The sequence below is a fragment of the Zootoca vivipara genome, chromosome 5 (assembly GCF_963506605.1).
Source record: "Zootoca vivipara chromosome 5, rZooViv1.1, whole genome shotgun sequence".
Classification (NCBI taxonomy): domain Eukaryota; kingdom Metazoa; phylum Chordata; class Lepidosauria; order Squamata; family Lacertidae; genus Zootoca; species Zootoca vivipara.
Window position 1 is genome coordinate 95,991,731 of NC_083280.1, and position 24,836 is coordinate 96,016,566.

The 24,836-nt window shown below is 43.5% G+C and overlaps 1 protein-coding gene across 2 annotated transcripts in view; it reads left to right on the forward strand.

The window, feature by feature from the left end:
* Window positions 1–19,975, forward strand: part of WNT7B (Wnt family member 7B) — a 129,468-nt gene extending 109,493 nt beyond the window's left edge. For both annotated transcript variants that reach the window (XM_035137569.2, XM_060275161.1), the window contains exons 3-4: window positions 8,183–8,454; window positions 13,166–19,975. In XM_035137569.2, coding sequence (XP_034993460.1) covers window positions 8,183–8,454; window positions 13,166–13,645 — 752 coding nt within the window. In that variant the 3' untranslated portion in view covers window positions 13,646–19,975. The remainder of the gene's footprint in view (window positions 1–8,182; window positions 8,455–13,165) is intronic.
* Window positions 19,976–24,836: the final 4,861 nt, after the last annotated feature.

Genomic DNA, 24,836 nt, shown 5'->3' on the forward strand with positions numbered 1-24,836 from the left:
TTATTTTCCTTTGGCAGTTCAGGAAGGCTGCATTCACGCTCCCCTTCGCCCGCCTGCCCACCACCCGTCACCCGTTGTTTGCTTTCTCTTCTCCATCGATCAACTGTGTTACTTTACTGCAGGCACTGTAATATTAACTACTGTTCAAACAGAAGCACTTAGCAGGGGAGTTCGCTGGGATTCCAATGACCTATTACTCAACAGGATTTTCTGCAACAACACGTTTTTGTTTGCTTTGGGGAGGGATTAGTGGCAATATTCCACATACTGCTGACACAATGAAACAGAGGTTTCATAGGAGGTAAAAGGAAGTCCCTCTATCAGGCACCCCTCCTTGATTTTTTTAAAGGAACATATGCAGATGTGATTGCTTTTAACAGTTTCAAAATCCAATAAGAAAGGTGCGGACTAAGAATAAAATTTGCCTGTAGCAGGTGGAGGGCTCTAGGACTGCCTCCATTTGCCATCCTTGCTGCAGCAGCAGAAAGTGAACCAGCCCTCGGTATTTTGTGTCAGTTCCTTTAAATAATTTTCACCTTTTTAGTGTATCCTGTTGGATATATATTTGAACACAAAGTTTAAACTTAAGATCTTTAAAATGTAGATACAGATATGCCACAGGCTCCAGGTGGTATAAACTCAACTGAGAGTTTAGGGCATACTTGATTTCGGTGAATATTTATGATCTGTATAACATTAAATATAGCCTTTCAATCCTTCCCAAGATGGCCACGTAAGGAACTTAGACACTTTTCTGGGGCCTAAATATCCAGGATGATAAGATGCCTAGATATTTGTGCTGGTCATCTTTGGGGCTTTTCTCCTGGGAGGCAGGAGCCATACAGACTTAAATAACTTCTAGATCACACAACTGTAAATTACTCTGCCATGGGAAAGCAAAAAGTTGCCTCTTTTAAAGTAAAGGGAATTGTATCTTTTGCATTCTCACTGCTACAAATGCCCATTTAATTGTATATTAATAGAAGCTAAGGTCTAGTCTTGGTAAATCTGTTTCTCAGATGTACTGTTTCCAGCTGCCCTACTCGCTGGATCATCCCCTTGTGCGTTGGTCAGCGTGCACTGATCTACACCATAGCTGCCAAGTTTTCCCTTTTCTCGCGAGGAAGCCTATTCAGCATAAGGGAAAATCCCTGTAAAAAAGGGATAACTTGGCAGCTATGATCTACACACAAAGCAAATTCACGCACAGGCGTCTTCCAAAAACCCTACTGGCATTAATGAGCGACTCTCAGCCCTTCGAATAAAGCTCTCCAAGAACCAACAGGCTACTATTATAAGCACTTATGCACCAACACTGGATGCCTATGAAGACATTAAAAAATTTTTTTACTCTCAGCTGGATACCGTCCTATCAGAGACACCTAAGGAAGATAAAATTATCCTCCTGGGTGATTTTAATGCAAGAGTTGGGCAAGATTTCAATCTGTGGTCTTGGACTATTGGGAAAGAAGGAGTTGGCAACAGCAACCAGAACGGAATCTTACTTTTGACGATATGTGCAGCACACAACCTTGTTATTACCAACACACTCTTTCGCCAGAAAAATAAATTTTAAACTTCATGGAGGCATCCTCGGTCAAACCACTGGCACCTCTTAGACTATGTTATTGTCTGCGCTAAAGATCACCATGATGTGCTCCTTACCAGAGCTATGATGAGCACAGATGACTGCTGGACAAATCACTGACTAATATGCTCCATGATGGCTATCAAGATTATACCTCAACGCATGCTTCAAGGAAGGAAACCAAGGCACAAAATGAACACTCAAGCCCTTCAAGACCCCATTAAGCGGAATTGCTTCCAAACGACTCTTAAGGACCATCTGTGTCACAGTGGCCGGAGTGGGCTACTTCAGAGTAATGACTCTACACAGCTCTGCATTTTATCTTTTATTGGTGCTGCGTATTTACAGTGCTGAAGGCAATGCTATTTACAAGGACACATCTTCTCAGCTTGAATCAGAACCTCTGAATGGCGTTTGGCGCGTTTTTCTCCAACATAACAACTTTGGTAGACCCATCCTCTTCCCTCTCCGCTTTCTGCGCAATTCCGGAGTTGGGGGGATGGGTCTGCCCCCCTTGCTTGCCCCTTCCTGTCCCACCTGGAACCCTGGCTCCGCTACCTTGTCTGAGCCTCGGACACGACTTCCTGCTTCCCCACTGGAATCGGAACTCTCCCTGCTTTCCCCTGCGCTCGGGGATGGGCTTGAACTCAGGAGGGGAGGGACTTCGCGATATCCCCTGTCCCTCACAATCTGCTTTCAGAATTCCCTGATAACATTGAGGAACACTGGACCAAGCTAAAAACATCCATTATTGCAGCCTGTGAACAAACTATTGGATACCAAACCAAGAAACACCAGGACTGGTTTGATGAGAATGACAATTGATCCACACCGTGATCAATTCCCGCCTGGAAACCAATGTCCCCACTGTGGAAGGACGTGTGGATCCAGAATTGGCCTCCACAGTCACTTACGGACCCATTGTTAAAACCGTGTTTATGGAAGACAATCTTACTTGGCTACGAGGGATTGCCAAAGAAAAAGAAAGAAGAAGCTTCCAACTGCAGGTAGAGGATCATGTAGCTTGAATCATAATCACAGAACCATAGAATTGTAGTGTTGGGACCCTGCAATACAGCAATCCCAGCAGAAAAGGGCCTCTATAAAAAGTACCTCCATACAGAATTCTAGCAAACTAGGCTACTATCATCTTAGCTTAGCATGCTGTTTTTTTTAATGGCCAGGGGCATTTTTTTTGCATAGAAAAGATGTGAGCCCACACCCATCATCTGAAGTAATGTGCTGTGGACACAGTCTGTCTCCAGGTAAAATAGAGACGGGTCCATGTGTATATGATGACCCCTATTTTTGGGAACTCCAAATTAAGGAAATGGGGGGAGATTGCCCAGAGTTCTTTTTTGGGGGGGGGGATTGCCGCAAATCACTCAACTGCCTGACCACTGCTGCCAATCTCACGCACAATAGCCTCTGCCAACAACTGCACGTCCCCCCTCTGCAATATCCGTGTAGAAAAAGACCCCTGATTTTTAACATTTAATTATAATAATAGAAAAATACCTTATACATGGAAAATACGGTAGTTTTTCTCCAGCCAGAATTTTCGGAAGTTGATTATAACACCTTGGAAGGTCAGACTCACACTGGATTGAAGGCACCTAAGAAGGTCGGGCGTAATGCCAAATATCTTCGAGGTTGTGTGGGGCACCAAGGTCACCTTGCCAAAGGGCCTACAGAATCTTGGTGTCTCTGTCCTGCTTTGTATTTGGTCAGCATACTTAAGTTGCAATCCTAGAAATTGCCCCAATTCATATGTTTGGTGGCAGGGCACTGTCCTAGTGGGATGGAAGAGCATTGCTTTCCACCACATGGATAACACTTAATGCGAACCCATCCGAATGTATGAACTCAGGGGTTGTGACTTGCACAGTAGACATTTTTACAAAACAGAACCATCAGTAACATCGCCATCTAGTAATATGACTAGACTAGTGGTGGGTTTTAATATCCAATTTCCATGAGGAATATTTGTTGTTATGTTTGGTGATATTAATATTTCCAATTGGATTGTTTGAGTTAGAGATCAATCTGAGCCACAAAATATAGATTTGAACATTCTCAAAGTCCACTAGTGTTCAGAGATGGGTTTTGGTTAGGGAATATGGGGAACTTATTTTACCAAGTAAAAATATTGCTGGAAGATCATATAGATAATACTACATGATCTTAACCAAGCATCTAGAATAAAGACACAAGTAAAAAATCAATTAGTTCATGGAAATGTGAAGATGGTACAAAGAAACATACACATTATTTTATAATAATTAATTGCAATCAGAGAAGGTATGAGTCACCAACAGCAGGATACAAATGGTAGCTTTGCTTAGTGTAACATTTCAGTTTCTCTTGTATTCCTTCTCACAAATAAATGGTAGCAAACCCACCCCGTTTGTTGTTAATAAATGACAGGTCTCGAGGAGTCCCAATCTATGTGAGGCAAGTAGGAATCTGCAAGAGGGAAATCAGTAAGATTGGTGAAGCCCAGCATGGGGAAAGGTTTGTGGGGAAGAACAGCCCACTCCATCCCACCCACTGATTTCCCTTACAAATATTCTTATTACAACAACCTTCACCAACTTAGAGTTAGTTACAAACATCATTCTGGGAATCACATCTATCAAGTTCTATCCTAATATTAGAAATAAATCCAAATGTTTGGAATAAGCAAACTGTTTCAGATTACAAGCAATCCGTTGCCTTGGTTATTCAAATTTTTTTGTAATATCTGAAATCATTGCAAATTATTTTCTGGGATGCTATTTTTGGAGATGGCATTCCCGCATTCCTGTTCATTGATTGATGGGGAATGCAAAGGCAGGCTAGTTCTTTCTGGGCTAGAATCCAGACTCATTCACACTCCTCTAATTGTGATTAAGTCTGAATCCAATCCGCTGAAATAACATGGTGATCGGTAGCAGTTCCCACCTCTGAGTAGGATTACGCTTCTCACATGCTGAAGGGCCATAGCTCAGTTTCTTCTCTTTATATCTCCCATGTTGGGAGGGCAAGAGGAGGAGGAGACATGGGGGTGTTACCTCAGAGAGAAGTTGCCTTGACAGGAAGACCTTAATATTGGATTCTGTAGGGTCCTAAGGGTCCTGTAGGGTCCTGCCAACCTAGCAGTTCGAAAGCACGTCAAAGTGCAAGTAGATAAATAGGTACCGCTCCAGCGGGAAGGTAAACGGCGTTTCCATGTGCTGCTCTGGTTTGCCAGAAGCGGCTTTGTCATGCTGGCCACAGCTGTGTGCCGGCTCCCTCGGCCAGTAAAGCAAGATGAGCGCTGCAACCCCAGAGTCGGTCACGACTGGACCTAATGGTCAGGGGTCCCTTTACCTTTAGGATCCTAAGGCAGAGGAAGGGAACTTTTTTCTGCCTAATGTAATGTGTTCTTGTTTTACGTGAAGATATTTACATTATAAAAATGCTTTTCAATGAGAAATCTAGACCACTTCCTTCTTTTTGCTTATTATTATAATGTTTCATTATATTCTGCATATTTGGTGTGTTTGTCAGCTGAGGTTGGGGGGTTTTGTCACATTTTTAATCCTGGGCTGCTCTATTGTAATTCATGTCTATGTCTCTAATTATTTGCCTTAAGGTTGACATTTATTTATATGGTCACCATTTCATCGTCCCTGATGAAGATTGTCATTCACCAAAAAATGTTGGTTCTCCCCCCACCTCCATATGGGCTAATATCTTTGTCCATCAGTGTTTCACTACACCCATTTAACATTTAAAATTATTTTATTATTGTTTAATGCATTTCATAATCTATTATAATTACTACCACTACTATATTTATATTCCACCTTTTACATACAATTATTGCTGTTATTTCTACCAAATTATATAACACACATACACATATATCATGTTATCTTGCACAGTTACATTCAACCAGATGAATTCTGTGTAAGAACATAAATAGCAACTCGTGTTATTATTTTATTATTTTATTTATTTTAAATATTGACTCTCCTGGAACCACATAGTTGCCCAGTTGGGTTAGGACCTCTAAAACCAAACGCTGATTCATGTCAAGTATCAGTTACTGCCAGCTACTAAATGCTGTACTGTACTGTTAAGTAAATGTAATTACAGTATATTTCAGTTACAAACTATTAAACACCATTGCATATCACCAGCCAGCAAATACTGTCAAATATAAGCTGTCAAACACCATATACTGAACATCAAAGTCATATATAAACGACTGAAATCAAAGTATTATCTCGAGTCTAATGTGCCGTTAAATCTAATGTGTGCCCTAATTTTTGCAACGTAATTTGGCCCCAAAAGGCGAGCATTATATTTGAGTAAATATTGTAGTAGTATTTAACAAATATTCAGAAATTCAGAACATAGCTGTGAATGTTCAACATGAAAATTTTCAGAAGAGAATATCTGAGCTGACTCCTTTCAGTTCTTGTTCATATTTTACAAGATTCCACAGTCAAATTGTCTATTCTTCTCGACTAAAGCAAATGATTTCATTTCAGCTGTGTTGACAGACACATTGAAACTGAGCCATACTGTATATATTTTACCTCAGGTTACAGTCTGGATTTGCAAAATTAAATTAGAAATTTAGCTCTTTGAGACTGTGTTAACTAGAACGGATTCCTTTCAGTTGCGGATTGAATCTTCTTCTTTTTTTACATTTGAAAAAGGCAGTAGCTCTCTGCATCCAAAAAGGGGCTGAAGGGTGGAGGGGACACCGAGTTAGTCCTCTCCCCCCACAAAGTCCCTGTTGGCTCCACCCCCACCAGTCACACATTGAAGCCAGAGGTCTGGAGAGAGGTTCTCCACTCCACTCATTGGGCTGAATGTGTGAAGAATCCTCACCATGATTGCAAACCCTGATTGTGCAGGGTTCATAACTGCAAGGAGAATTTAAAGCACCTTCTCTCGAACAAGGGAACCACAAGGATTTTGTTCAGTCTGTATTTCTGGGGGAACTAATTTTATTTGTACTTTCTGGACTAATATGTGGGTCGCAATGCATTCTTTGATCAGAGAAACCCATAGCAAAGCACATATAAATAACACACATTTAAGACAGAATATGTAAAAACTATTTTTTTGAAAAAACATGTTTAAAATAATGCACTTTTTAAATAAAAAAATGCAGATTGATGCAGAAATGAGACTGAACTAATTTATGAATGAACACTACTGGATAGCTCAGTTGGTTAAGAGTGTGGTGCTAATAATAATAATAACAACAACAACAATAATAATAATAATTTATACCCCGCCCATCTGGCCGGGTTCCCCCAGCCACTCTGGACGGCTTCCAACAAAATATTGAAATACAGAAATCCATCAAACATTAAAAGCTTCCCCAAACAGGGCTGCCTTGAGATGCCTTCTAAAGGTCTGGTAGTTGTTGTTCTCTTTGACCTCTGGTGGGAGGGCATTCCACAGGGTGGGTGCCACTACCGAGAAGGCCCTCTGCCTGGTTCCCTGTACTTTGGCTTCTCGTAGAGAGGGAACCGCCAGAAGACCCTCGGCGCTAGACCTCAGTGTCCAGGCAGAACGATGGGGGAGGAGACCTGCCAAGGTTGCAGGTTTGATCCCTGTAAGGGACAGTTGCCTATTCCTGCATTGCAGGGGGCTGGACTAGATGATCCCCAGGGTGCCTTCCAGCTCTACCGGGGAGATCCGGCCAGATGGGCTGGGTATAAATAATAAATTATTATTATTACTACAGTTCTATGATATAACATGCAAAGCTGTAATGGGCTGGAAACAGACTGATCCTTCCGTCCCTAACTCAGGAGTGAAATAAGGACTGTCAATCAATCAATCAATCAATCAATCAATGGCTGTTGTGATATTGGGAGTGAAGCCTGTGTGCACATTTCTGAACCTTCTCCATGCTTTATCCCTACAATATTATTATTGAATTTATTTGCATCCCACCTTTTCCCCAGACTGGAACTCAGCACAGTTTACACAAATGAAAACACCACAGATAAAATGCAAAAAAGCTGTCCTTGAATCCATGAAGGGGGATCTTGACACAATACTTCCCTGGAATAGCTGGGCACTCCAGGGCATTGTGGGAAATTCAGTTTGGGAGCTGGTGGCACATCGATGTGGGAGAGGGCCCAAACCGCCAAGACAGTCCTACCCTCAAACCAGAATCCAGCCCATAGCTAATGTGGTGGTTTGCTGGAGGCAAAGAAGGCTTCTATAGTTGCTGAGAAAACTTTATTTCCAAGAAAGGAAAGGAAAGGAAAGGTGTCCTGAGACCCTGACTAGAGGACGTTGCCAGCCGCTTGGAAGCTGTGTGCCTTTAGGGTGCTGTGCTGGCAGCCCCCGGTGCCAAATGACAAGAGTCATGGATTCCGAATCCCGCCGCAGTTACTGCCAAGCAGCAGAATCCCTTCTCTCTCCTGCAAGGTGCTTCACAAGCCACTTTGCGATAGCAGTACTACCTACATTTTAACTGGGCAGACTGTTGAAATGCCAGTTGGCTGGGAAGTATAGGATGGATTTCATTGGGGCATAGCTACCTTCTCTTTGCTCCAGTCAGCTAACCTTTTTCTCTCTCCCTCCACTCCACAGGAAGCAGGGAAGCCGCTTTCACCTACGCCATCACTGCTGCCGGGGTTGCGCATGCCGTCACTGCCGCCTGCAGCCAGGGGAACCTAAGCAACTGTGGCTGTGACAGAGAGAAACAAGGTTATTACAACCAAGAGGAAGGGTGGAAGTGGGGAGGCTGCTCCGCTGATATCAGATACGGCATCGAATTCTCCAGGAGGTTTGTTGATGCCAGAGAAATCAGAAAGAGTGCTCGGAGGCTGATGAACTTGCACAACAATGAGGCTGGAAGAAAGGTATTTTAGAATAGGAGCGGATGGTCTAATGTTAGAGGGATGGGCTTCCTTTCGGTAGGCATGGATTCACATGGCTGGGCAGATACACCTTATGGCAGCGTAAAAGATTCCCTGCATATACAAAACTGGAATGCCCAAAAGGGAGGAGGGGCTGATGCAACCCTGCCTTATTTTCATTTCCCAAAACAACACGCAAATTCGAAAATCCACACTTCTCTGAATTTTGTGCTGCAATTCTCCAACCACATAATATATGCGGGAAGAGTGTACCTAAAATGCATATGTTTGTGAAAATACTAGGAACAATGCAGGATATAGGGGAAATGGCTTGCAAAAAAAAAATAGTAGGGTAATGTGCTGGTTAATGATGGGAGCTGAACTTAAAACAGGAAACATGAGGAACCCAAACTGACAGGAGGTTCTGGCCTAGTTCCTTCCCAACATGCTAGCTTTCTATATGAAAGGGTTTTCTTTTCTGTGTAGAGGAGCATCCAGTCGTGTGAGTCCCTCTCTGCAGTTTCAAGTCTGTCTCAGTGAAAACTAGACTTGAGGAAGGGCCTCGGGGGGATCCTGCAGGCATTTCCTCTCTCTGTGCCAGCAGGGCACATGGTGCTTTATTGAATAACATAAGCAAAAGACACAGAGCACCAGTGTAAAAGTTGTCTATTGCCCTTTGCTCTGGCAGTTAAAATACGAATTACATTACATTCAGCAACTGGTCTGAAAATTAGCATCTCCAAGAAAAACACACAGCAGGGAAAGCAAGTTCAAACTAACACATGAAAAAATGTTACTATTGTTTAAAAAATCCAGGATCCAGTATGTTCAAAAACTGCATCTGATGCCATATGCCTAATTTGAAACTGACAAAACATGTTCCACACTTTGTTTTGATTTTCTTCCTGGTAAGGATTTTCTTTCTAAGTTGCAGGGGGAAATTCCATCAAGTGCTGTTTGCAATGTGTCATTTGAAAAAGCAAAACAATAAGCTGAAGAAGTGATTTTTATGCCATTGTATGACAACACTGATTTTACAAAGGAGAAGTGGCATTTCAACCATTTTACTTGGAAAGAACATCATGGACCCAGAGGGAATCTATGTAGAGGAAGGGAGATAGTTTCAATGTTATTCTGAGAGAGCAAGTCATGTAGTGGTGATTTATTTTGGTGAATCACTCTTGTGGTATGATTTATTCAGTATCAGATACAGTATAGCTAATTTTAACTGATCGCAGTGCTATTTTTCTAGAAAAATAGGTGCTGGAACTCACCATGAACGCCTCCCTCTTTCTCTTAGAATGACAATGGCACTCACCTGAGAGGGGCCGGAACTGAGTTCTGGAGAGTTCCCCTGACTGATATTATCAGACATCTCATGAGTAAGACTGACTGATACTATCAGACATCTCATGAGTAAGACTGAAACTTTAAGTAGATTAATCAATTAACTTTTAATCAATGAAGGTAGATTTAAGGTAGATTTAAATTGGAGGAGCTGCCAGATAAAGCCACTTGAATTTTTTTGACATGATTTCAATTCTTGGGAAGTTTCTGCAAAATGGAGTGCGAAAACAAATATTTAAAACATAGGTAAAGGTAAAGGGACCCCTGACCATTAGGTCCAGTCATGACCGACTCTGGGGTTGCGGTGCTCATCTCGCATTATTGGCCGAGGGAGCTGGCGTATAGCTTCCAGGTCATGTGGCCAGCATGACAAAGCCGCTTCTGGCAAACCAGAGCAGCACATGGAAACGCCGTTTACCTTCCTGCTGTAACGGTTCCTATTTATCTACTTGCATTTTGACATGCTTTCGAACTGCTAGGTTGGCAGGAGCTGGGACCAAGCAACGGGAGCTCACCCCGTCACAGGGATTCGAACCGCCAACCTTCTGATCGGCAAGCCCTAGGCTCAGTGGTTTAACCACAGCGCCACCTGGGTCCCATATTTAAAACATACTTTCCTCCAAACATTGTGGCAGTTCTTGCCTGTTAAATGTTAAGCCATAGTTACCACAGCATCTCAAAAGGTTTCTGCATGGACACCATGTGGACTTAGGAGCGTTATTAATCACAATGTGTTAATATATTTAAAAAATAAAAAATTGTCCAGTAGCACCTTAGAGACCAACTAAGTTTGTTCTTGGTATGAGCTTTCGTGTGCATGCACACTTCTTCAGATACCGGTACCACATGAAAGCTCAGACCAAGAACAAACTTAGTTGGTCTCTAAGGTGCTACTGGACAATTATTATTTTTTAAAATGTATTTCTACTGCATCAGACCAGCATGGCTACCTACCAGAATGTGTAGCAATCATAGCAAATGGATGAAAACCATACATGGACCAAGTGGGACTGAAAACAGTTCTGGTCCAGGATGGCAAATGGCCTGGAGAGAAAAGCTAACCCGCAATATAAGATTTAAAAACAAAACAGTGCTATTACTCTAAAAGGGCAAACCAATACTTTCACAGAAAGGAATGATCCTAGGAAGTCCATTATATCTTTTGCACCCAGATCAAAACTACTTAGACCACTAGTGAGAATTTAAAAGCACATGGAAATACTAATGCCATTGGTTATTTGAATAATGAACATTTGTTGGCTCAGCTGCTGAAATGTTTCACTATAGAAGCTTGCCCTCCTAGTCAAGAATGGCGGTGGGGTTGGGCTTAGCAGGCTGCTCTCCCCTCTGCCCCACAGGTTGCTACTCATGCAGGGATATAATGCCTGAAAATGGCTCCTGCTCTCCCCCCCCTTTGTTTTCCTCATTGTTTCAATATCATAGTAATAGTAATGTTCAGTGGCCACAGAATGCTGAGTTTTTGTTTGGCAGCGGGGGGGGGGGCAGGGAGGCAGATGGAAAACCAGGAATGGAGTTTCCTGGAAGATGGCATGTCTGGTGATATTTTGTTGCAGGTCCTGCTTATACAAATAGATTATAAACCTGAGGTGGGGAACTACTGTGCTTTCTTTTTCTTCTGTTGAAGTATGTATAATAAGAAAAATACAAATTCAGACGTGGACAGTTTCAATGAACCAGGTCTGGATTCCAGTCCATATATTATGCACAAACTACAACCATTTTGGAAATGCACAACAGCTACAAATTCAGTATTATTGCTTTGTTTAAACAGGATCTTTCCTGTCCCCTGAAGGTTCACACTAGCTTTATTTGAAAAAGTGTAGTGAGGTCTTAAAAGCAATGCCATTCACTTAGGTATTTCACAGAGATGAATTGCTTGATTGGGTGAATTTAACGGGATGGGAAGGGAATTGTCCCTGTCTTCCTGTGAAGTGTCACATGCCTCCCACACATCTTTGCCGTGGGCTACTCCATTTGCTTACGAGCTGCACTTTACGGACGTTTGCTTTGCGCTCTGTTCTTTGCCTGAAGGGCTCAGGCTGAAAGCCTCCAGCACAGGCTGACTTACCTATACAGTGGTACCTCGGTTTATGAACACAATTGGTTCCGGAAGTCTGTTCATAAACTGAAGTGTTCATAAACTGAAGCAAACTTTCCCATTGAAAGTAATGGAAAGTGGATTAATCCGTTCCAGACGGGTCCGCGGAGTACTCAACCTGAAGCGTACTTAACCCGAAGCATGGGTGTAATTGGTTCCGGAAGTCTGTTCATAAACTGAAGCATTCATAAACTGAAGCGAACTTTCCCATTGAAAGTAATGGAAAGTGGATTAATCCGTTCCAGACGGGTCCGCAGAGTACTCAACCTGAAGCGTACTTAACCCGAAGCATGGGTGTAATTGGTTCCGGAAGTCTGCTCATAAACTGAAGCGTTCATAAACTGAAGCGAACTTTCCCATTGAAAGTAATGGAAAGTGAATTAATCCGTTCCAGACGGGTCCGTGGAGTACTCAACCTGAAGCGTACTTAACCCGAAGCATGGGTGTAATTGGTTCCGGAAGTCTGCTCATAAACTGAAGCGTTCATAAACTGAAGCGAACTTTCCCATTGAAAGTAATGGAAAGTGAATTAATCCGTTCCAGATGGGTCTGCGGCGTTCGTAAACCGAAAATTCATAAACCGAGGTTCCACTGTACTGTGTGTCTTCTTCTGTATGCTGTTGGCAAATGAAGGGGAGCTATATGATCCTGCAGGATCAACTTGCATATTGCACACTAACATAGCCAAAATGGTGCCCACCTGATGCTGAACTCCCATCAACCCCAGCCAGCATGGCAAGGAATATGAGAAGGTGGGAGGCACCAGGCCGGCTATTCATGACATAGCCAATAACATTGTTTTGGATATAACTACGGTATTAGGGTTTCCATTGAATTTTGCATTTAGTTAAAATTTTAAGCACATTTGAACCATCTGAAGCATATAAAATACTGCAATAATTTCATTGGAAATAGAGTATAATAAGGTTGATGTCTGAACATCTTTAGGGCAGAAGAGATGAATCACACCTTTAGGAACAATAACAAAATTTTGCTCTCACCCTCTTTCACACCAAAGGCTTGAATCAACTCCTAATTTCAGTTAATTTTAATGAGAGAAAAGCACACAGCAGAGATACCCATCTGAAACTAGTGGGAGTTTAAAAGTGCCGGATCGCGCCCTTGATCTTAATGCATGGTATTGTCACCAATAACTTCCCATGTAATATTACAGTTCTTAGAATCCATGTGATGAAGTATGAAAGGCTATTTCCCCCTTTCCTTATTTCTCCCTGCTTTTGTATACAGGTGCTGGAAGAGAGAATGAAACTGGAATGCAAATGCCACGGGGTTTCCGGTTCCTGCACAACCAAGACCTGTTGGACTACGCTCCCTAAATTCAGAGAGATTGGATATATTTTGAAAGAAAAATACAACGCCGCCGTGCAGGTGGAAGTGGTGAGAGCCAGCCGGCTTAGGCAGCCCACCTTTCTGAAGATCAAGCAGATCAGGAGCTACCAGAAACCAATGGAAACAGATCTGGTCTATATAGAGAAGTCACCCAACTACTGCGAAGAAGATGCTTCCACTGGGAGCGTGGGGACACAGGGACGCCTCTGCAACCGCACCTCGCCCAGCGCCGACGGGTGTGACATGATGTGCTGTGGGAGGGGCTACAACACCCACCAGTACACCAAAGTTTGGCAGTGTAACTGCAAGTTCCACTGGTGCTGCTTTGTGAAATGCAACACTTGTAGCGAGCGGACAGAGGTGTTCACTTGTAAATAACAGCTAATGTTCCTACTTTTTGAAAGACACAGCCACCACGTGTTCGAGTGGAACAAAACAACTACAGCATCATTTTGCACATTTGATTTTTTTTGGAGGAGGAGGCCAGTCTCTTCCCTATTACTTCTTAATAACACATTCAAGAACAATGCCTTAACTTGCTGACTAGCTGGTTTCACTACATTGGAACCAGGGTCGATGGGATGAATTGTATGGTGACTTCGTTCAATGCAAGCGGCTTCCTCTGTGGTTCTCCCCTCCCCCGCAAAAAAACCCCTGCACTCTGGGTTTTGTAGAGTTTTGCTCTTAGATTAAATTATACGTATCACAGACAGCGAGTCCAGGAGGTTATTTTCAGATTTATAACGCACACAAATATGTGCAAATAAGACCTTTATCTTATTAAAAAATGAATAGAGGAATTTAACTGTTCACAGACAAACCTAAAATCCCAGCAGTGTTGCTGAAAAACTTTTATTTCTAATCAAGAAAAGGAAAGAAAGAAAAGCAAGTAAAGGGCAGCTGGTGAGACAATGATGTACAAGAGGGACTAGGGTGGGTGGGAGCTCAGCTATTGACTTATTTGTAAAACAAAGGTCAGGACAAAGGACAAAAGCTCTGACAGCAGCAGGTGACACTGGAACCTTTCGAATGGACATTTGAAGAAAAAAATATTTTATTTATGTTTTTAATAGCATCAAAACAAATTCTCTAAGCACTAACAGGTAGCTATGTCTTTACTCTGTACTAAATGTAAAACTTACTGGAATTCTAACTTTCTGATTTTTATTTCTGTTTTTTATTTTGTATTTGGTTTTCCCTATGTCTTCAATGCTACTGATTTCATAGCACTCCACTGTTAAAAAGAGTTCTGTGACTGTACAGTGTACACATCAAACATGGCCTGAGAGCACAAGCAACTGGAGCATGGGAAACAGTGGTTTAAACAGTGGTTCAAAATGCTAGTAACATGGTTACTATAGATAACCCAGAATTCAAAAGGGGAGCAGCAGTTTCATCCCTGTACAAACCAAGGCAGCCAAGCTTGTATCCTGTCACTGCTTCCTCATTTCTCACCCCTTGGCTACCTTTTCTTGGTTGCAGCCATGTTTGGGGAGACCCGTTTTCATGTGTCCACCCCATGCTGCGGCTGGAACAGTTAAAGGTCGCCACCATGGGGACCCAGAAAACTGCCTAGCACTTGACATGAAAGCATCATTCCCAAGCTTAGCTGGGAAATGGTTTCGCATTAAGGAGCCATCGAGTAAACAAATATTAGTGCAGATCAGCATTGGGGGTGTGTGACAATTTTGTATTAAGGTCCCACTGCCCACATAGTGGCACACTTTTAGGTGTCACAGCCACACAGTGGGATGAACCCATGGGAGAAGCTGCCATGTTTAAATGTTACTTAATGATGCCCTGGCTTACCTGGGCAGAAGTTCCTGTTTCTGTGTGAATGAATGTCTTCCGTGCCTGACCTCCGCTCTCCTAACTTGTGCAACAGAGAAAGTCCTTTGGGATACTCTTCCATGCAGAGGGCTAAACCTCTTCAGAGGTTTCTGATTCTCCATGTGATGAGGGCGAGGGAGGCTCCTGAGCGCTCTAGCTCCATTCTCATAATCTTCCCCATTGTTGAGCTGGAGGGTTGACTTCTGCAGCAGTGAGACTTCTCTACTTCTCTAGGCTGTCCAGGGGATTTACAACCCTGATCTCCCAGGGTTCTAAATCGCAAGTGGAACCTTCTCAGATAGAGCAGACTCCTTACTGTAGATCAGGCATCTCCAAACTTCGGCCCTCCAGATGTTTTGGACTACAATTCCCATCTTCCCCTACCACTGGTCCTGTTAGCTAGGGATCATGGGAGTTGTAGGGCCGCAGTTTGGGGATGCCTGCTGTAGATGTATGCTTCCAACTCATGGAGCAAAAAGATTACAGGAGAGAGTCTCCCACTCTTCCTCTGTAGATGAGGAATTAGGACATCCAAACAGGGCTGCTATTCCCACCCTTTATTTTGTGGGTTATGGCTCACAGTTTCAGCCTCTTCAGGCATTAGTATTCCGACAACCTAAAGTACTCACCCTATTAAGAGGGTAGTGGCAGAGGGAACCGTGGACCCATTCCGTGGGAAGAGGATCTTTATAAGTCTCTAAACATTAGCTGAATGTATGAACTATCTTCCCTGAATCGAAAGGATGTTGTCTGAGGTGATGATACACAAGGTTCTGTCTGCGTGACTTTTGCACCACTCCCATTCCTTCCAACAGTTGCAATGAATGTGGATTGGATGTAGGGTAACTTCTTGCAACTGTGGTCCTGACTCACACAGTAGGTTATACTGACCAACATGACAAGGAAGTGGGTGGAAATTTTGGCTGCAGGAATCCCAGTCCCATTGTCTATGCCAGTGTTTCCCAACCTTGTGCCTCAAGCTGTTTTTGGACTACAATTCCCATCATTTCTGACCACTGGTCTTGCTAGCTAGGGATGATGGGAGTTGTAGTCCCAAAACATCTGGAGGCACAAGGTTGGGAAACACTGGTCTATGCCACCATTTACGTCCACATGCAGTTTGCCACTCAATGCTGCAGTTCATAAAGTTCCCCCTGCTCAGCCCCACTGCCTTGCCTCAGAGGACATCCGTGGGAGGGAGCTGTTGTCTAGTGGGCAAAGGCTGAAGGGAGACACCAGGAAAGCATGGGGCAGGAAATGTCACTTGAATAATTCTGGCAACAGAGGGACACTCTACCATTTCTGTGAATGTGGGGTGGTTGTTGTTGTTATTATTATTATTATTATTATTAGAATCTTTTGCAAGAAAGATGCTTTAAAAGCCTCCTGGGGCTATAAAGTGGGATATAAAGTATTCTAAATATGAATAAATAAGTAAACAAGAGCCAGCAGTTTTCTCATACATCACCTCAAGCAAATTCCTTTTCAGGAGAGACAAGTCAGACATTTAGCTGTGAGCCATCAGCTGTTGCACAAACCAGTAAGCACAGGCATGTGTGATTTGGTCATAAGTCAGGGCTTTATAGAGTTAACCTTGCAGCAACATTATTTGGGCAGTTGGGTTTTCTTAATGTTTGATCATTTCCAGGTTAGGACAGGTTTTTTTTCTCTGAAAGACATTATCATGTTCACACCATGCCATGAAGATAATGAAAACAGCAGTTGCTGAATCCCACTTTGCAGCAGCCAAGCGATTCATTAGCCCAAAACAGCCAGCTGATGATGATGATGATGATGATGGCTGATGATGTGTTAACTTGAGTTATTTTTAAATCACAGTGAACCCGAAGTATGGTTGACAGAATTTAACTACCCTCCCTCTTCCCTAAGAGCCTCTTCTTCATACCACTCTTTTAGGGGCACATCTCTAGCCAAAAAGCATGAATGTAGCATGCACATGTTTACAAGGGTTTGGCTGCAGCTGCCTCTTAAGTGCACTCTTGGTGACAAGTCTGGATGCCCTACAACGTAATGCATAAAATCAGGGCCACCCCAAGACATTTTGGCACCTAAGGCAAACCACAAAATGGCAAGGAAAATGAAAACACCAGTAACCCTCCACCAGGGCAGAGAGACCACTGTTGTGGTAGCATAGGGAGAGCTGCTGAGGTACCGGTAGCAGCAGATCCAGCCTCCAAGGGGCATGCTGCAGCTTTTCCTGTCACAGCAGCAGCAGCAGCAGCAGCAGCAGCAGCAGCAGCAGCAGCAGCCGGCAATGCATTCCCCAGAGGCTGGATCTGCTGCCTCTGTAGATCCTGCCACCTGAGACAGTTTCCTCAATTTGCCTATGGGTGGGCCGGCTCTGTATAAAATAGCCCTTAATAAATCCCAAATAAATATTCAGAAATGAGCAAAGCCTTTATTCATGTTCCTTGCAATTGCACCATTGTGTTTCTTTCTGGACCTTTATTTTACATTTTGTTGTATTGCATTGTATGGTTGGTTCCCGCATCCCTCTGCATCCACTCAAATGGATACGGTGAAAGGAGAACAATGGTGAAAAGGATGGATCCAGATTTACACAAAAGCAAGATGAAAAGAAAGAATTAAGATAGAAACAACAAGGAGTGATTTAAGATGGAGAGGCAAGGGGCAGAGTAATGGATTTCTACAACAATCGTTATTTTTGTCCCTAGGGCACACCTAGCAGTTATGCCACAGAGCAGTAATGCTCCCTGGCACATAGATTGGGAACTGAATAAATGCTCCTTCCCTGCCATCTTTTCACCAGCTATACACTCATAATTTCTTTAACCACTGTTCATTGAGGCAAGGCTAATTTAAACTCCAAGGTCCTCATTTGTAATCTTTTCTTCCTTTTAACAGGAGGGGCTCATAAACACATAAAAAGTGGTGTGTTTATTACTTTCATTCAGAAACCTCGAGCACCCAGCAGCTTGTTTGTTTCACATCTTCTCTGAAGAGTGCCTTAAACTTTATGCCCAATTATCCTAATTCAAAGGAACTTTGCAGCACATGCACAAAAGAGACGAGAGCTTGCAATGGATGAAGCTGCAGTAACCCAGCGTCCTGCCCCCTTGACCTCCATCTCTGACCCTAGCAGGCATTTCCAGATGTCTGTGGGTTCACCCCCCTCCAACTTCATTGGGAGAGCATGCCAGCCCCCACTACTCCCATCTCCATCCAGGTTCCCCATCAAGCTAGACGCACCTGGAGAGGTGACTTGTCACACCGGCTTCTCAGCCAGAAGTCCCATAAGAGTATTGTTGCATCCTCACTTCCACCTTGCGGACATGAGCCTGGCAGGGCCCTGGATGAGATGGTGGAGCCATCACTCAGTCCTCTAGGGTTACAGTCACAGAGTGGTTGGCATCTCTTGATGGCTTTGACAGTCATCAGATATGAGACCTCATAGCCTATCTAGCTGTCGAATACCAGATTTATCCCAACTATCCAAAACAGTCAAACATCAACTACTGAGAAATGAATGTAAATAAATGTAGTAAATATTGAAATAACATATAATAGGATGTCAGCTACAGATGCTGAATATTTGACCAACTTTTCAGTATTCAGAGACTATTTAGAGAGAATATATGATTTAATAATCCAATGAGAGCAAATTCATTGCAGCTCTAGTATGAGCTAAATTCAACAGTAAGGGACATACTTTTCTTCTTTGTGTGATTGGTGGTTCATATTGTAACTTGGAAAGTGAGATAAAGGTGTTTGGTTGTTTTTTTAAAAAAAAATGCCCTAGGCAAACTTAATTCCAATTTTTGAATAACCATTTGTGGAGCAGATTTGCTGATGAGTTTCCATATGAGCACCCAAAAAGCCACGTACCCCAAATATCTTTCCAAGCATACATGTATCCAATTCCATTTCACAACAAATGACTGCAGCTCCCCGCCATCAGCCATCACCACCACACAGTCAATAAAACTGCAAAACTCCTCCATGGATATCATACTTCCATATTCGGTCCTATAGCACAAGACATTGTAAATATATTAGTAGCATTTGTTGAGTACAATTGAGTGATTCAATTAAGTTATATTACTGTATATCATTGAAATGTCTATAGAGTTATTTTAAATTATTTTGAACAACACTGAAACAGTATATGTGTGTGTGTCTATATTATAACATAATGCCCCCTTAAAAATCCTTTTCTCCATACTCAGTTATGCAACTTTTCTAATTAACCATATTAATTCACCCATGCTCTGATTGTATGCGGAACTCTTCCATGTGCAAGCTGCAATGCACACATTTTCTACCCCCCACCCCACAAATGAACATTGTGGTCCTTATAGGAAGATGATGCTCATCAGGATTCCTGCATCCACTTATAAAACAGTGCATTGATCACATCACCTTAGCACTTCCCATTCCCCTAAGTTTTGATTCGCCAGATGTTTGGAAGCAACCTCCCCCCCCAGCAGCCCATATTTTATGTCTGGTGTTCATCATCTTGAAGTTTCTTCTGACAATTTGACATGAATTCAGAATGTCCTAAGACCTGTTCAAGTGGAGGTGTGTTTTGCAGTCAAGGGCCCATCAGGACTGAGCAATGCCTGCTGACCACAAAGGGAAAAAGACAGAGAAAACACAATATTGGATGAAAGACAAACTGGAAGCTATGCTCGCCTTGCCTCAAAGGGTGAAGATATTATGAACTGCTCTTCTGGTGGGAAATAAACTGTAGTTTAGCATCAAAGAGTTTGGGGGAGTGGGGAGAGAATCCACAACCAATTTTGAATGCTACAAACACGACACTGTGGTTTACAGTAATTAGTAATGGCAGAACTAAAAAAAAACTGTACATTAAAGAATTTGAAAAAACAAAATAAAGCCTGAAGATATGCTTCTTTCTTTGTGATAGTGAAGATTTATGAGAAGAAAAGCTCTGGGTGTTAAAATCAAATTGGAAGCGATTCATCAAGAACATAAGAAGCTGCCTTTTACCAGATTAAATTATTGGCCCAGCTAGGCTCAGTGAAGGAGAAGGGCGGCAACACTGCCGCCACTTTTATGCCACTTCTGCCCCCTGCTCAGGGGGAATTGACCCAGGAGGGGAGCAGTGGCTGGCTTGCAGCTGCACCCCCTGCCCCTTCCTCTCAGCTGGCCCAGGGGTGGCCCTAAGAAGAAGGAGCTGCGGCGGCGGCTGCCACCCCAGCCCCAAAGGTGGGGCCAGGCGAGGCTTCCCTCAGTGAGAGAGCCTGGTAATAATAATAATAATAATAATAATAATAATAATAATAATAATAATAATTTATTATTTATTCCCCGCCCATCTGGCTGGGTTCCCCCAGCCACTCTGGGCGGCTTCCAACAAAATATTAAAATACAGAAATCCATCAAACTTTAAAAGCTTCCCTAAACAGGGCTGCCTTAAGAAGCCTTCTAAAGGTCTGGTAATTGTTGTTCTCTTTGACCTCTGGTGGGAGGGCATTCCACAGGGTGGGTGCCACTACCGAGAAGGCCCTCTGCCTGGTTCCCTGTAACTTGGCTTCTCGTAGCGAGGGAACCGTCAGAAGGCCCTCGGCGCTAGATCTCAGTGTCCGGGCAGAACGATGGGGGAGGAGACGCTCCTTCAGGTATACTGGACCGAGGCCGTTTAGGGCTTTAAAGGTCAGCACCAACACTTTGAATTGTGCTCGGAAACGTACTGGGAGCCAATGTAGGTCTTTCAGGACCGGTGTTATGTGGTCTCGGCGGCTGCTCCCAGTCACCAGTCTAGCTGCTGCATTCTGGATTAATTGCAGTTTCCGGGTCACCTTCAAAGGTAGCCCCACGTAGAGCGCATTACAGTAGTCCAAGCGGGAGATAACCAGAGCATGCACTACTCTGGTGAGACAGTCCGCGGGCAGGTAGGGTCTCAGCCTGCGTACCAGATGGAGCTGATAAACAGCTGCCCTGGACACAGAATTGACCTGCACCTCCATGGACAGCTGTGAGTCCAAAATGACTCCCAGGCTGCGCACCTGGTCCTTCAGGGGCACAGTTACCCCATTCAGGACCAGGGAGTCCTCCACGCCTGCCCGCCTCCTATCCCCCTTAAAAAAATGTGCCTGGGACTAAAAACAAAATGTGCCCCCCAGCCCCCCCATGCTACACCACTGAAACAGAGACACCGTGGGCATCCCCCGCTGCAGCTGAGTGCTGTGGGCTCACAGCAGCCGTTCATAATTATTTTTGTCCCCAGGGCACGCCTAGCTGTTATGCCACAGAGCAGTAATGCTCCCTGGCACATAGATTGGGAACTGAATAAATGCTATGAATGAAGCTTTTCTGATCATCATAGCTTAAGTGACAAATGTAGATGAGAAACACTTGACAAATCTACAAGCTGAGAACGAATTGTATACTTCCCTCCGCCTCCCACACAGATGGCTTTGGTTCCTCAGGTGTGAAGCTCATAAAAATGTCAGAGGGGCATTCTGGATGGCCCACCTCTTCTCACAGTGGCCAACACTGGTATTCAGAAGCATACTGTTTCTGGTTGTGGACGTGGAACACAGCCACTGTGGCTGATAGCCATTGATAGCCTTGTCCTCCACAAATTTGTCTAATCTTCTTTTAAATTCGTCCAAGTTGGTGGCCATCGCTGCCTCCCGTGGGAGCCAGATCCACAGTTTAACTATGCACTGTGTGAAGAAATACTCTTTTCTCTCTCCTGAATCTTTCAGCATTCAGCTTTGTTATGAGAGAGAGAGAGAGAGAGAGAGAGAGAGAGAGAGAGAGAGAGAGAGAGAGAGAGAGATGTTTCTCTGCTTTCTCCATGGCAGGCATAATCTTAAAAAACTTCTCTCATGTCACCTCTTGCTTGCCTTCTCTGTAGACTAAAAAGTCCCAAACGCTGCAACCTTTCCTAATATGGGAGTAACTTAATCTCCTCAATTATTTTGGTTGCTCTTTTCAGAACCCTTTCCAACCATACAATATAGGGGAGCCATCTCTGCAGAGCTGTGGAGTTGAAGCCCTCCCCATATTTTCAACAAGGGGGCCGCACTGTCGGAGGAGGCCCAACGGGGCCCATTGCACCCTCTCAAAAGCCCAACAGGGCTTGCCACAGCTGCAGCAGGCTGGACCCTACCGCTGCAGTGGTGGGCTCTGTCGGGCAGAGGATCCAACAGAGCCTGTTGCTGCAGCGGGAGGGCCCAATGGCATCTGTCACAGCTGTGTCAGGCCTTGGTGGGCCTCCTCCTGCCATGGGACATCACATACATGCGCCAGGCAATGTTGGGCAGAACCTGGAACACCTGCTATATCATCCTTTCACATCATCCTTTTTCTCTTAACTTCAGTCAAGAGAAAGTGTCACATCCTAAAATATATTTCTCTCTGGTGTTCAAGACCAGGGTAGAGAGGTGCATCAGTGTTTTGTCATGGAATGTCCTCTGGAATCTTCTACTCAGAGGATCATATTTTCTCAGTTGAACTAGGCTTTGCATGCAAACAAAGAAAACATCACTCTCTCTGCTCATGATCCTCTCCCTGCCACCATGAACACTGCACAATAGCTGAGGTGTCTGTTAAAAGGCGCAGTTTAAAGTTTTCCAAGAAGCAGCGTAGTTGAAAGGTTTGTTTTGTTGCTGATGACTGTTGCTGGTAATCCATACTGGATTTCGTGAATTTGATTTGATAAGACACTTACTTGAACGCAGAACAAACCACATGGAACTTCAAATGCAGATTTCAGATCCCCCCTCCCCGTCTGTATTCGAACCTGTATTTAACTCTTGTCAAATCCAGGCCACCATGCTGAAACCACATGAATAATTCACTAAACTCCATGAAACTACTGCTCATAAGCAGTTTCAGACCGTTGTGATTTTTGTTTTGATTTGTTTAAATTCCAAAAGAGAAATACACATGAAAACCAACACTCAAGACCTTTCACTCAAGACAATTTCACTTTTCTTTTCTTTTTTCTAGATACGCATGGCCTTGATTTCCAGTAGGTTCATATTAAAGTTTTCTCATTTTGCTAGAGAATGAAACCTACAATGGCATGCCAGTAGAGTGCTGACATTGCATGCAAATGCCCTGCAGTGTCCCTGTGTGCTTTGTGGGTGCCCAGCCCCTCCGTGGGAAATATGGGTGCTCAGGCCCCCAGGCCCCCGGGCAGCTGATGCCTATGGCTCTAGTGGTTAGACATTATATATCCACCATCTTTGAGACCTAAAAGGCTGAACAAAAAGATTATCCAGCATCAATGTGAAACTTCCACAAGCAGGGACTCTTTCACTTCACACTGTCATATGTACTGGGTAACAATGATTACCCCAAATAAAGGCAAAACTACATGTGACATTACATAGGGTTCCCATGATTCAAAGAGTGAAAATCTGAACACAAAAGCTGTTGAACTTTGTTGTTGGATTTTTTGGGGGGGTCAAATTGTTGAGGGTTTTTGTGTGTGTGTGTGCATGCAAAATCTTAAAAAGAGAGGTTTTGAGATTTTTTAAAGGAAAAACTACACTTCCGGCATGGGTTGCCATATGTCCGGGTTTTCCTGGACACTCCAGCGATTTCCACCCAGACACTGTTTATGTGGCGCAAATCCCGTCTTTGTCTGGGAAATTCCGGACGAATGGCAACCCAACATTCCATGGGGGGGAGGGTTGGGGGGGGGGAGTTCGAATTATTTTTAAAATGCAAACATCAACCAGAGAGGTCCTCAATGAGGCTTGCAAAATTGCTCTCCTCAAAGCTGCTGTTTGCTGCCAACTTGATAAATTTTCATGGTGACACAAGGCAGAAATAGCCAGCAGGGTTTGGGCCACTGCAGGAACAAACTGTCTGCATAGTAAGGACTTGGAATTTAAGTACACAATTCCAGTTTCACAATTATTCTGAGCTTACCCTGGGGCTGGTTCAGGATGTGGAAGAGGATACAGATACGGGAGCCAGCCAGCACAGATATGATGAATTGCAGGACTGATCTTAATCAAATGCTCTGTGGGCAAAACAGACTTTCTCTAAACTCTTCTCGTTTGTGTGGAAGGAGCATAAAATACACAACTGCAGCTGAAATCATGTATGATATACTAGTGGTCTGGTTTATCCAATAACTCTCTGTAAAATGTCTGTAACAGCAAAGCAGCTGTCACTCAACGGTGCTCAAACATACAGAACGATCAGTTGCTAGCTTCAGAAAACACTGTTGTGGAAACTAATGGGTGAAATATTTTTCTTGCTTTAAAAAAAAGGATGAAGAAGCAGCAGCAATGCAGAAAGACAGGTTTTCTCGCTACATCTTGTTCCAATTGATCTGGCGTAGAGCCATCTCTGCAACTCAATCTGCTTTCAAAACATACAAAACCTAAAGGGTAGGCTAGCAAAACTGCCACACACATGTGTGCATGTGTGTGTGCGCGCACATGCACACTTTCTACAATAGGGTCTCCCTCGGCAGAGTGAAATAACCCTGCTGTCTCAAGACTGGTGGTGATACATGTGAGAAGAAAGGTTGCAGTTATTTTCCCATTTGTGACAGAGGCAATGGGCCTCTGAATACCAGCTCTTGATAATAACAGGTATATTTACTGTTGTCATGGTTGTTAATATGATTTTTTACCTGCTCAGCACCCCAGGGGCCCCAGGGCAGGATGTGGAAATTTAAAACACAGCATTAAAACAGTTTAAACAACAAGACAATGACAAAAATCCAACAACAGCATACAAAACAATATGGCTAACCTGGTCC